This window comes from Vombatus ursinus, unplaced genomic scaffold (genome assembly GCF_900497805.2).
Source record: "Vombatus ursinus unplaced genomic scaffold, bare-nosed wombat genome assembly UNPS02014805.1, whole genome shotgun sequence".
In the NCBI taxonomy this organism is placed as follows: Eukaryota; Metazoa; Chordata; class Mammalia; order Diprotodontia; family Vombatidae; genus Vombatus; species Vombatus ursinus.
In genome coordinates this window covers 14,708,995-14,722,840 of record NW_020954583.1, presented here as the reverse complement: position 1 = coordinate 14,722,840, position 13,846 = coordinate 14,708,995, and the positions used below count along the sequence as shown (strand labels likewise).

The window sequence follows — 13,846 nt, the reverse complement described above, 5'->3', positions numbered from 1 at the left end:
AATGACTTCTTTGTAAAAAAGATTAAAAAAGAGAGATCAAACGAGATAATCTCTAAGGCAGTATTTCCTAATCTAGGATTGTCCTGGGTGTCATGGGAGTCATGTTATAAGGGGTTCTTTTTCATTAAATAAGAAAGGAAACAAGAAAAAATAAGGGGCTATTTAATGAATGAAACTGATTTGTTGTGCACGGCTTGTATAGTTTCATTATGTAATACTGGCACATACTGTTTTGGGTATGTGTTTCATATATAATGACTTTACACAAATCTAAAGAGATGATTTCTGTCAAATTAACTAACAGACCCCGTTAGAGGATTTCATCTGAACCAGTTCTCATACAGAAACATTTAGGAAAAGTTTACTCTCTGTGTTGATTCTTATGCTAGAAGAAGATAGTCTGAACTGTGAATTGATCATTTCTTCTACATATATGAATACCTGGCGGCACTGAACAGGGGACACTTACTATAAACCCTATCTGCTACTTGCCTTTAATGTCCTTTAATAACTGAATGGGCATTGCTTCAGACAAATGTGATTACTATTGAGAATTCCTAGACCCTACCTCCCCAATATGAAGCTCTGTGTTTAAGAGCTAGGTGGACCATGGGTTCCACGTTTTCCCATCCACAGATATAGTTATAGTTCTAATTCTGGCTGCAATATAAGACTTCTCTTAGACTTATACTGGTATTCAGAAAGAATAACACCTGAGCTTTATTTAATCTAGCAGTATATTGGTAAAATGTTAAGATAGTGAGACTCTACTAATAAGTATAGTTATTTGTGTAAGGACAAAAATGAGAAGCAATAACAACTTGAGAAAGAATGATGTATTTGAGAACATTTTTAATAAATAATGTGACAAAATTATTTTTCTGATTATTGGATCCTCAGTATGCAAAATTATGGCTAAAAAATAAGAAGTTCTTACATGAACATAATGAAAACATTAATCACATGGATTGTTCCCTTAGTACTGCACAGCCTTTCTATGTAACTCTTTAAAAATTACCTAAATGAACACTTTTAGTTTTTGGTACATACCAAACTTTAAAAAAAATTATTTCAATGGGGCTAGTTCTGATAGTTGTCCATGAAAACACACATTTTTTTTTTCAGTTAGCACCAATGACAAAATCAAGGAAATTTATATAATAACAAAAAAGATCATAAAAAAACTACAGACAGAGGGCATCATTTGGCAATTCTAAACAATTAATGCCTCTATTTGAGCTTAGATGAAAATCCTGTAAGTTTTGCTACATTAAACTTGCAAATTTTCCAGAACTCCAGGATAAGTGAGAAATGTTCTGCCTATGGTCCACAAATAAGTATGTAAGTTACTTTACCATCTGTCATCATTCAAATATTCCAAATACAAATAGCATTAATAAAAAGATGAAGAAAAACTTCCAAACATTTTTCAATAAGACAAAAAAGGTTAATAGTTACAATGGTTTACAAATAAAGTTTAGTGATTGTGCTTTTAAAACCAAAAAAAAAAAAGATAAAAAAAACAGTGCATTACCAAAAAAAAAAAAAAATCAAACTTCTTTAAGTGGCACTTCCGTAAGGTGAACTGACACTTCCAGAAGAAATTTTTGCCAGTTAAGATGGTGCCCTTACTCAATTGGTCATTAAAAACCGTCTATTTGTTTTTAATATGTATTTATAATTGTTTTTAATTGAAAAATAGAACAAGGTTTTTGCTAGACTTACTTATGACAATGACTAGACAACCAGAGATCCAATTGGCTTAAAACTTATCTATCCAAAAGGATGTTGTTTTTTCTTTTTCTCTTTTTTTTTTAAAAGAATGTACTTCAATGACTGAAAGGAAGACAAAAATAAAGTACCAACAGGGGCTGAAAAGAATAGATATTTACAATATGGTTCCTCCCACCCCAAATTTCTTATAGTTTTGCATTTACCTTACATCCCCCTACTTCCCCCTCCCTACTTTCCCTCCCTTCCCCAATCCAGCAAAGGATGAGATGAGAGACAGATTTAAAAAAAACAAAACAAAAAAAAAAAACTTGTGTGGGTAAAAAAATCCCAACCTTTTTTATGTTATAATCTGCATTAACAGTGAATTATAGAAAAAATACTATATTAGACAAGCCCTTTCATGAAGTTGACTGTATGCAACTTTGTGTCCTTTATCAATAATGTACCATACTTAGTATATAAGCAATGAGTGAATCTAAGTAGCATCTTCTGGGAGAAGGTACCTAAGATGCACATCCGCCATCTTCTGTACTTCCACCAACTTCGGAGCTTAAATTCCACTGTACTCCACAGGTAAATTCTTCCCTTGCTGGGGATAAGGTATAAAGATTTGGGGACACATGGAGGGAAAATAAGAGGCTTTTTATAGGGAAGGATATTAGATCACAGCAATAAAACTCCCAACGGAACTTTTAAAAATTATATTCAGAGGAGAGGAATAAATGAAAATTTGTACACTCTGATTGCACTGAACATAATTTCTGGTGTCATATGTCATCAGACAATAGGCTTCTTGAGTGATAATTTTCACATTAGATGATATAAGCCTGTTAAAAGCATCTCTTATTTTCTTCAGCTTTCAGTTTCCTGTAAAAGAAATAAAACATCACAGTCTCTTAAAAAATATGAACATTGTAAAGTTTCTTGTATTTTAAAAGTTGATTTGGGGGGACTGAAAAGGAGAATGCATGTTCATGGGTTCAGTGAATTCCAGTCAATTAAAATATTACTGCTTACCTATTATATTCTATAATCTATAGCAAATTATAAAAGAATTTTTTTCCAAAGCTTAATTTAAAACCCAAATCCATAGAGCTTCTTAGAGAATTAAGACGGGCATTCCTAATTGGCTTTATGTCCCACTCTTTGTTTATTCAGTGTAAACAGAATGTTCATTGCAAGAAATAATTTGGGGCCAAATATATCTGTCAAAAGATTAGTCATAAAGGCTATTTTATGAAAAGGGGAAAAAAACTTTTAGTCAAATGGACATGAGGTTCAAGAATTATGATAAGCAACACATTATGGTACCAAAATCAAGTATGATTCTTCAAAACACATTACAGTATTAGAAAAGACATTTCTCTAAATAAATCCTTCTTGCTTCGAAAAATGTGGTTTATATAGCAATGCAAATCTATAGATGAACACATGACTTACAAGAAATTGAACTGTGGGGAATTATAAATATGAACAATACTTTTAAAATGACCAGTAGGTTTCTAGTAGTACTACTGACTTTTAAAAGCCCAGGAATGTTTAGAGACATTGTTGTGGGTTGAGAGGTTTTTTTGAATTTAACTTTGGGAACAGATATTAAGTAGGCATAAACACATACACAAAATCATGATTTCATAATTGATACCTCTAATTCTTCATTATCCACTTCTTTTTCATATGCTCCAAGCACTTGCATTTCTGCAATATTCCTTCGACCTACATTTGCTTGATCTCTTTGTCTTCCTGAACCTCTAGATGACATTGAGCTTGAAGAACTTGGATCTCTGGGATTATTTGATGTTGGAAATGTAGGTCTACAGTATGGTAGAATATCCTCTGCATAAAATAATTAATATATGTAAACAACATGGAATACATATTATTTAAAAGTCATTTTGCAATCAAACTGCAAAAATATTAAATTGATGAAAAGCACAGAATCATACAATCCAAAAGTTGGAAAGGACTTCAAAAGTCATCAATTTCAATTAGTATCTAAGAATTTTCCTGACAGCATCAACCAATGGTCATCTAAGCCTATGCCTGAAGACCTCTAGCGAAGATCAATCCACTACCTCCTGAAGCAATCTGCTCCACTTTTTGGATAGTTCCAATTATAAGGAAGTTTCTTTTCCTATCTTGAGTCTAAATCTTGCTCTCTCTGTAATTTCCGTCCATTGATCCTAGTTTTGCTCATGGGGCTTCTACTTGACAACAACTCTCAAGCTTTCTGTTTTCCAGGGAACACTCCCCCCCCACTTCCTTCAAGTAACTGTTCCCTCAACTTTCTGGTTGCCCTATTCCAGGCACAACAGTTTATCTATGTCTTTTTTAAAATGTGGTACTTAGAATTCTTGATCAGAACATAGTACAAGCAGTTCCTCCCCATTCAAGACACTGAGCTTGCCCTTGGTATTCTCTCTGTCTCTTTCTTAATTTCTCTCTCCTGTCCCACCCACCCCCACTAAGACTCTCTTAATCTAGCCTAGGAGAGCACTAGATTCTTTGGTTGTCATTTTACTCTTGACTCACACCGAGCCTAATAGTCACTAAATTCCCCAGATCTTTCCCCATAAACTCTCTAGCCACATTTTCCCCATTTGGTTCTTACAAAGGTGACATTTTGAACCCAAGTATAGCACTTTTAATTCATTCCTATTATATTTGTTTTATTCAGTTCAACATATTACTCAACCTATTGAAATTATTTTGTATCCTGTCATCCAGTCCGTTAAGTAGGTCTTGCTGTCACCCACACACTTAACTCATGCTATGGTTTTATTTATGGGATTGACAAAAATGTTGAACATCACAGAGCCAAGGACAATTTTCTAGGCTAACCTACTAGAGCACTCCCTCAAAATTTAATTTGGTGCATTTTTTACTACTCTTTGGTGATAGTCAGTCAACCAATTTTGAATCCACCAAACAGAAACATTATTTAACCCACATCTCTCTCCATCTGGCCTTTAAAGACAGCATGAGATAATTTGTTGAATGTTTTGCTGAAATCAAATACTGTATCTACAGGATTTTCTTGTACCAGTCCACTAACCTTGTCAAAAAGAGAAATAAGGTTAGTCAAGCATAGTCAAGGTTAGTCAAAGCAGAAATTTCTACTTTGTAAAGTCATGTTGACTTTTAAGGATCATTGCTTTCCTTTCTAAATGCTCACAAATCCTCTCTTAAATAATGTTCTATAATATTATTAGGAATATGCCAAATTCATTAATCTAGTTTGCAGAGTGCATCCTCTTCACCATAATAAAAATCAGAGCATTTGCCCTTCTTTAGCCCTATATGGGTCCTTTCTTATTCTTTAAGAACTTTCAGAGATGATCAGCAACAGCTTAGCAATCACATCTGTCTGACCTTTTAGTACTGGAAAAAAAGTTGTTCTAGGCCTGATCAATGGAATGCAGTGAAGGAGCCTAGATGTGATCTTACACATGAATAACAATGACAAGTGAGGGAAAAAAAATGCTCAAAAAGACTACTGATGTATGTAAGAATGATGGTATTCATATCTCTTTCCTCCCTGCTAGTAAGGCATGTATGCTGAACTGTTTTTCCAACAGTGAGGATGGATTTGTGTTTCTATATATATAGTCTCTGGCTCAGTCTCCTTCCATTATGGGAGATGAAAAATAGCAAGAAACCCAAGGCAAGATGCACCTTAGAATCCATCTAGGATAAGAGATGATCAAGACAATATCAATTCAGGAAACACCCCTTTTGAAGTGAATCAATCATTATATTATTTAAGGCATGCTGACTTAAATTATTATTAGTGAATTAAATTATTATAGTGAGCCATGCAAACTTGGAAATTATATCAGGTGAAAATAAATTGGAGGATGATGAAACAATAAATGCAAAAAAAATAGTGACTATCCATCTTGGAATCTACAAAAAGGGAAATGGGAAAAATAAGATTTGGTTGGTAGTTTTTGAGCACTGTCAGGGAAAAGGCATGTCTGAGTCTTGATAGCCAGACTCTATTCCTGTTTTATGGGCCTCTTATAGTGGAAAAGGGAAAATAATTCATTAGGATACCTCAGCTTCATAGGAACATCTCATTTATTTTGCTCAAATTTCATATTCATCAAATAATATCTATAATTTGCTCTTTGGAATAACAACAATAGCTAACATTTATACAGCACTTTAAGGTTTGTAAAGTGCTTTACAAATATTATTTCATTTTACCTTCACAACAACCCTAGGAGGTAGGTGGTATTATTCCCATTTTATAGATGAGAAGACTGATACAGAGTGACTTGCCTAGGGTTATGTAGCTAGTAAGTATCTAAGACTAAATTTGAACTCAGATCTTCCTCACACCAACTCCAAAGTGCTCCTTGCTGATGACCAATTTTGGTTCTGAAGCCAGATTAATTCTGAAAATTAATAACTTGACATTTTGGTTTGTAAGTTTGCCTTTTGTGAGGCTAGTTAGTATAAATCATTCCCGAGGGGCTTGAGCACTCCTAGGATTTGGGAGGATAGGGGGAGAATAAAACAGTTTCTCAGCCTGCACATCCAAGTCTTAGACTGAGCTGAAGAGAACAATGTATTTGGTGAGACAGCTTGAAATGACCAGCCAACTTTACCCATTATGTAACCCATTGAGAGGAAAATGCCTGTTAGGGGGGGTAAAGTCCTGGCCATGGAACAAAATGAAGCTAAGTGACCCATAACAGAGTCAAATATATTACCTTGGTCTCAAAGCAACACTCTCCCACCAACTGAGCTAACCAGCCACTAGTAAGTAAGCAGTAGAACAGAATAGTAAAAATAAATGTTTCCTTATAACCTCCATTATAATATTTTCACCAAATTTCATCATAATATTTTCACCAAAGCAAAAACATTACCTTGGACAAGATGAGTTTTTGCTGGTGGAACTTCTCGCTTCGATGCCTTGTTTCCTCGTGCTTTTGCATCACTTTGCAATTCTTGTGAATCTCTGTGATCTCCTGGATTTGTCCTCATCTCAGAAACTTGTCTTCCATCCAATGCTTCTCTCCCACCTCTCGCTCCTTTTCTTTCTGATGATCTGTCTGCTCTTGGTTCTACATTGGGGAGTTTTGGCAACATTACAGGTCGTACCTCTAGCTGTCCCTTGGACTGGACAGTGGGAGATTTTATAGCAGGTGGTGGCACTGGAGGAGGGGGAAGATCTAAAAGAAATATTCAGAAATGTTAAATACTTACAGTATATTACATAGAAAATCATACAATTATCCCTGCTGACACTGAACCACGATCTCCTGTATCCCTTAACTGAAAGCTTATAGGTCAGTTGATAACTGCTGAAAGTAACAAAATTAATCATTTTATATTCCATATGGTTTGTATTTTTAAAATCCTGCTTAATATGAAAATAACACAGTTTTTAGTTTTAAAGGCTATCTCTTTTCATTTGCTTTAATCTACTCATTTTGCAGAGGAGAAAAGTCATGTTTAGATCTATGAAATGACTTGATCACGGGGCATACACCCACTAACTGACAGCGATGCAAATTAAACCCAGGTTTTATATGTGAGTATGTGCAAGCAGGCTATGTAGACAAGATTCTTTACCCAACAGAGGAGGGGAGATACGCAGATTTAGCCTTCTAGATTAATGGAATATCTATGTAATAAATCCCTTGCCTACAAAGAAATTCTACCTGTTGTCCCCCCACACACACACTGCTAATTCTGTTCTAACCTATTTGTAACTTATGTATTTCAAGATACTTGAGGTCTATTTTACTTATATTGGAAAGAGACTACACTACCTTTGCCTACCTCAGTATAAAACTTCAGTGTCTGCCCCCTTTCTTTCTTCTGTTTTTTACACAATCTAGAACAGGTCTGCTGCTTCATTCCCTGAAGTAGACTAAAGTAAGGACCTAAGATGGCATTGGGGTAAGGAACATGTATTCTGCATTTTTTTATGAGTGTGTCTACTAAATTGCATTCTATATTATCAATAAACCCTGTAGTTAGATAAATGTAACATAAGACTTTGTATTCTTAAAATCACAGTCCTGATTATAACGGTGTATATATTTATATAAGATTTCAGTTTTACTTTCCTTAATTTCACATATTATAGAAATATTTAAGATAAAAGAATATGAATAAAGTTTGTTATCTGGATAACCATAACTCAGAAGACAGGAGCTCTGTGAATATTAGGCCCATTATTAATCATTACATCAGCAGGATTAGAATAGAATCTCTTGATGTCAATTCAACCCAATTTGATTCACACAAATACTACTGAGTGACTATTCATTAATTCACATGATCTCAATTGGCTAAAACTCTAAATAAAAATCTATATATTAGCAAACGTTTTGGGCCCTGAGGAACTTTAACATATAGACATGGAATTTATAAATTCCATATTATGTAGAGTTCATATGAATAAACTTGTTCATAATACGAATGCGTACTATCAGTTCTGCTATAACACGTTTGCTAGAATCTAACGTGATAGGCATTTTGCTAAGCACTGGAGATAAAAAAAAAAGGCAAAAGACAGTCTCTGTCCATGAGCTCCTCAAAAAGCTTCTCAAAGAACACAGGATTTTATGTGTCTTAAAGGAAACCAGAGAAACCAGGATGCGGAGACCAGGAGGGAGACCATTTCAGGCATGAAACACGACCAGTGAAAATACTCAGAGTCTGGAGATGGAGTGCTTTGTTTGAAGAAAAGCAAGGAAGTCATTGTCACTACATGGAAGAATATGTGATTGGGGTGTAAAAAGACTGGAAAGGTAGGAGATGGGGCAGGTTCTGAAGGGATATGAGTACCATATAAATGATTTTATATTTCATCATGGAGGTGATAGGGAGCCAATAGACTTCATTGACATAGTGGAGGGTTATATGGTCAGACCTGTGCTTTAACAAAATTACTTTGACAGCAGAGTGGAGAATGGACTAGAGTGGGGAGAGACTTCTGGCAGAGAGATCAACCAGCAGGCCATTGTAATATTTCAGGTGTGTGAAGTGATAAGGGCCTATACCAGGGTGGTGGCATTGTGGGTGAAGAGAAGGGAGATTATGTCAGAGATGTTTTGAAGCTAAAAATCAATAGGCTTTGGCAATAGCTTGGATATGGAGAATGAAAGAGTGAAAAGTTGAGGAAGACAAACACTTCAACTGGGAGCCTGGGTGACTGGGTAGATGTGGTGGTACCTTCAACTATACTAGGCAAGTTAGGAATATGGGAAGGTTTTAGGAAAAGATAATGAGTTTAGTTTTGGACATCTTGAGTTCAAAATGTCTACAGGACATCCAGTTCAAGCTGTTCAATAGGCAGTTGGAGATGTGAGACTGGAGGTCAGCAGAGAGGTTAGGATTGGATAAGTAGATTTGAGTTGGCAGCATAGAGATGATAACTGAGTCCACTAGAATTGATGAGATCACCTATTGATAGTAGAGTAGGGAAAGAAAAGAGAGCTCAGGTCAGAGCCTTGGGGGATACTCATAGTTAGCAGGCTCGACTTGGATAAAATCTAGCAAAGGAGACTGAGAAATGGTCAGATAAGTAGGAAGAGAACCAAGGAGAGAGTTGTCATGAAAATCTAGAGATGAGAGTATTAAGGAAAAAGCGTGATCAAAAATGTCAAAGGCTGAAGAGAGGTCAAGAAGGATGAGGAGAACAGCACTGTCATATTTGCTGAATGAACTGATCAGTCCTGACATAGAAACAATCAGGGCTCCCGGGGCACTGAGAATAACATATTGTTCAATATCTTTGCAAAAGCTTTGTCTGTTGTCTCCATCTTCCTTTGACCTGCTGTGTTACTGGCCTTTGCTCTGCTTCTGGACTGTTGATTTTGTCTCTGCTATTCAATCCTACTAATAGCTTCCTTGGAGTATATAGTCATGTCCTTTGCCTAGGGCACTTCTCGGGCTTTGGAATAAAAATATGATTTCTTCCTTTTCATTGCATGGGCATGAACTTTGCCTCTGGACCTTCACTGATTCTATTTTGGTATTATTGCCTCACCCAGTCCATGAACCCACGGTACTGTGCCCTGTTAAGTCCTTGGCTATCACTAAGGGCAAGTCTTGTTTGCTCCACATTTTGGGTCACAGTTAAATTGGACAGTTGTGGCTATACACTGCTTCTCTCTGGATCAGCCCTCCTTAACTTCCAAATAGCTTTCCTTCTATAGGCTTAGAAAGAGAGATTGATAGCCAACTCTCTTTAGAGCACTACGGCCTATTAATTTCAGGCAAACTCTGCTCTTACTCATATTGCTCCATGAATCAGTCTTCTAACCAATCACCCTTGCTGCTCTTCTATCCACTCATACAACCCTTGAATACAGTCCATACATGAATCACTTTAAGTATGCAGCATTTAAAATAAAACCTTTTAACAAGGTTAAAGATTTCAGGGCACCTGAAATAATAGTAATAATTTAAATAAATATTATATAAGCACAATAACATTAGCAGAGGACTGATTCACTGAATAAGAAAGCCAGTGATAGCATGACTGGAATCAAAATGTTGACTGAAACCTTAAAAAAAAGTAGGAAGAAGCAAAGCAGCTAGTACTGAACAAGAGAAAAATAATAAATGATTATTCCAAATAGTAGAATAGTTAGTTTCAAAAATTAGATTTCCATATGAAACTTCTTTTTAAGTCTTATTACCATCTATAATTACTTCCTTCCTAAAAGTACTTTGATTTGGCACTTGTCTGACTGTTCCTAAAGGTTCTCTTATTCCCCATCACTGACATAACACCCTGAAGAAGGTGGTTCAATTAAAATCTCCTTAGCTAATCAGCTTCTGACTATACCTACTAGGTTTCATCTGTACTACTGTGACTCTAACCCCAATGCTTCCACAAAGGTTTTTCCCTGTTGAACAGACCTAAATACCAAGGGAATTTCATAGTCAAACAGATCCCAGTGGTTTCAACTTAGCCAAAAAAGGAATAATGAGTGATCCCTTATGGTTCTGGATTTCTGTGATGCTAAGATAAGTCATTCTTGGTGGAAGCTTATTGAAAGTTATATTTAGAACAGCTCGGGAACAGTTTTGCTGAGCTAGGTAGACACATACAAAATGTGTAAAAACATAAGCATTGCTGTTTTACTCTCTGATTTTCATTTCTTTGTCTGCTATTTATGTCTTGGGTGGGAAGAATAAAATGTAAGTAAGAGAGCTGAAGAAAAAAGATCAAGTATATATAATCCTGAGTATATAGCACCATCTTGAGAGCTCAATAGTTTTAAATTTAAATCCTTATGAACAGTTTTACTAGGGAGCTCTTTGTACTGGAACATGAATTAGATTCACTACTTAAAACAAGACTGCTAATAAGAAAAAAAAATACCGGGATCTATTTATTGAAAGAATGTATAACATCAGCAAATGGACAATTTCTTCTAAATGAGTATTTGGATTATAAAGCATTTACCATTTTGGAGATGCTTCAAAATAGATGTCTCATTTATAGGAAAAGTTAGGATCAGCAAGAAAGTCAATAACAATACATATGTGGGAAATTTCACTTATGTATACCTCAAAGCTGACACTTCAGAGATATATGCTTTGGACATGTAAATTCTCCCTCACTGGAGGTCTTCCAGCAAAGGCTAGATAAACAAAGCCTAGATAAATTCGTTGGACATTTTGTAGATTATATTGTTCTTCAGATACAGGTTAGCCTAGATTGCCTCTTTTGTTCCTAAGAACTGAAATTCTATGATTCTATGAGAAGTAAATGGGGAATGAGGGATTGCAGTGTTCACTGTTGGAGAGAGTACCCGTCCTAATGAAAATCTAGATTAATTTAAATACTAAGTACATATAGGCAGGTCTCCCCTAGCCTTAAAAAAAAAAAATCCCTTCACTGGGGCCAATTATCCCTTCAAGATATCTTTTTCTCAAATTCCTAGGAAAAAAGCTGTCTTTATAGGTTACTTCCATTTTCCTGTCACTCTTCAACTTTAGCAATCTAGTTCTGATCTTTCCACTTAATTTCTTTTCTCCAAAGATTTCAACAATTTCTTAATTGGTAAATCTGATAGTTTTTTTTCAGTCCTTTATCTTTCTGCTGCATTTGCTTGATACTATTGACCACCCTCTCCTTCTGTATGCTCTTTTTTTGAGGGGGGGTAGCACTTTGTACTCCTACTATTCTTTCTGCTCCTCATTTCCTTCATCATTCACACCATACTGCCTAACTGCGCATGTTTCTCAAGGCCCTAACTTGAGATCTTTCTTCTTTCTTCTCTACACTCTTTCTTGGTGATTATCATTCATATGCAGATCTATTTATCTAGCTCGTCTTTCTTCTGAGATTTAATCCCGCATTACCAACTGACTATTGGAATTTTAATACTGGATATCTCAAAGACATCTCATAACCAACACAGAAATCATCATCTTTTCCCCCACAATGAATCGTTCTACCATACTTCCCTATTTCTATCAGTCCTTCCAGTCTTCCAGACTTTTAACTGTAGTATTCTCAACGCCTCATTTTCCCTCACTCTATGAAGCCAATATTGTCATTTCAATGTCCATATCTCTTGATTTTGATACCCCCTCTCTATTCACATAGCTACCAAGACGATTCAGGCCTTTATCACCTCTCTCCTTGACAATTATAATGGCCTTCTGTTTTCTTTAAATACTTATCTAATCATATTACTCCCCTCCTCAATAGACTCCAGTGTTTCCCTATTGCATCTAGGATAAAACATAAATGTCTCTTGTTTGTAAAGCCTTTCATAACCTGGCCCCACAACCTAGCTTTTCATCTACAGCATTCCACTTCCCAGCACAGCAATGCAAATGATTCAAGCAATCTGGCCTTCTCTGTTACTCACACATGGTACTTCATCTCTCATCTCTTTGCCTTCGCACTAGTTGTGCCCCATTCCTGGAATGTCCTCCTTCTTCATTTCTGCCTCACAGAGTCCCTCATCTCCTTTAAGATGCAACTCCAACACTACTTTCTACACAAAATTTTTCTGGATCCCTCCACTGCAAGTATTCTCCCTTGCTGACTACCTTGTATCTATTTTCTATTTCTTCTTTATTTACTTATATAGGTACATACTGTTTTTCTCCAATAGAATGTCAGCTCCTTAAGAGCAGGGATAATTCCATTCTTTGTCATTTTTATCACTAGCACCTAGTAGGATTTATTAAATAATAATGCTTAATAAATGCTTAATGATTGACTATCACAATTATATAATGTGCTACATGCACAAATAAAGTGTTTAAAGTCAAAATTCAATATATATTTTCTTTTAGAAATTATATTATAGCATCAAAATTACCAAAAACACCATCCTCAATAAATAATTTAATTATCACTACATGCTAATTAAAATTAGCACAAAGATTTTAAAAGTATACAGACAGGGAATGGACCTGTGATTTCATTGGTATAAGGGACTCCTGGGTGATTTATAGCACTTGAACAAAGCAGATCAACACTTTCTTTGCAATTTATAGTCTTAAAAAGTTGTAGTGTCACACAGCCAGTATTTTCCTGGCTTTGAGACTGGCTCTCTATCCATTATGCCTATATAAATTAAATCAATTAATTAGTGTAATACTCTAACATTCCTTTCATAAAGCTGAATTCAATATAATGTGATATCATCTTCTACTGAACAACATTTGAAAGAAAGTTGATCTAATCCCCTAATTTTCAAAAAAGCAAAGATGACTTCTTCCATGTTATAAGCCAGTAAGCTTGAATGACTTCTGATAATATTCTTTAATGCATTCTTAAAGTAGGCATTTAGGAAAGGAAATAGTGATCATCACAAGCCAGCATGGGTTCATCAAGAACAAGTCATGCAAGACTAACTTCATTTTCTTTTTTGGGGGGAGGGGGTAAGAGTCAGTAGACTGATAGTTCAGGGAAATGGCACAGACATCGAATAATTAGATTTCAGCAAGGTGTTTAACAAAGCATCTTTTCTGTTTCATGGATAAGATGGAGATGTGGACTGAAAGATGGTATAATAAGGTAGGTTCATAACTGGCTGAATGACTGCACCCAAAGAGCAGTAATTAATGGATTGATGCCAGCCTATAGGAAGGTATCAAGTAGAATATCATA

General features: G+C 35.5%; 1 protein-coding gene across 3 annotated transcripts in view; it reads right to left on the bottom strand.

Moving 5' to 3' along the window:
* Positions 1 to 1,966: 1,966 nt before the first annotated feature.
* The window catches only part of ROBO1 (roundabout guidance receptor 1), a 449,796-nt gene continuing 437,916 nt past the window's right edge, over positions 1,967 to 13,846 (bottom strand). For all 3 annotated transcript variants that reach the window (XM_027874166.1, XM_027874168.1, XM_027874167.1), the window contains 3 exons: positions 6,612 to 6,917; positions 3,380 to 3,570; positions 1,967 to 2,601 (listed from right to left, as the gene is read on the bottom strand). In XM_027874166.1, the coding sequence (XP_027729967.1) occupies positions 2,587 to 2,601; positions 3,380 to 3,570; positions 6,612 to 6,917 (512 nt within the window). In that variant the 3' untranslated portion in view covers positions 1,967 to 2,586. The remainder of the gene's footprint in view (positions 2,602 to 3,379; positions 3,571 to 6,611; positions 6,918 to 13,846) is intronic.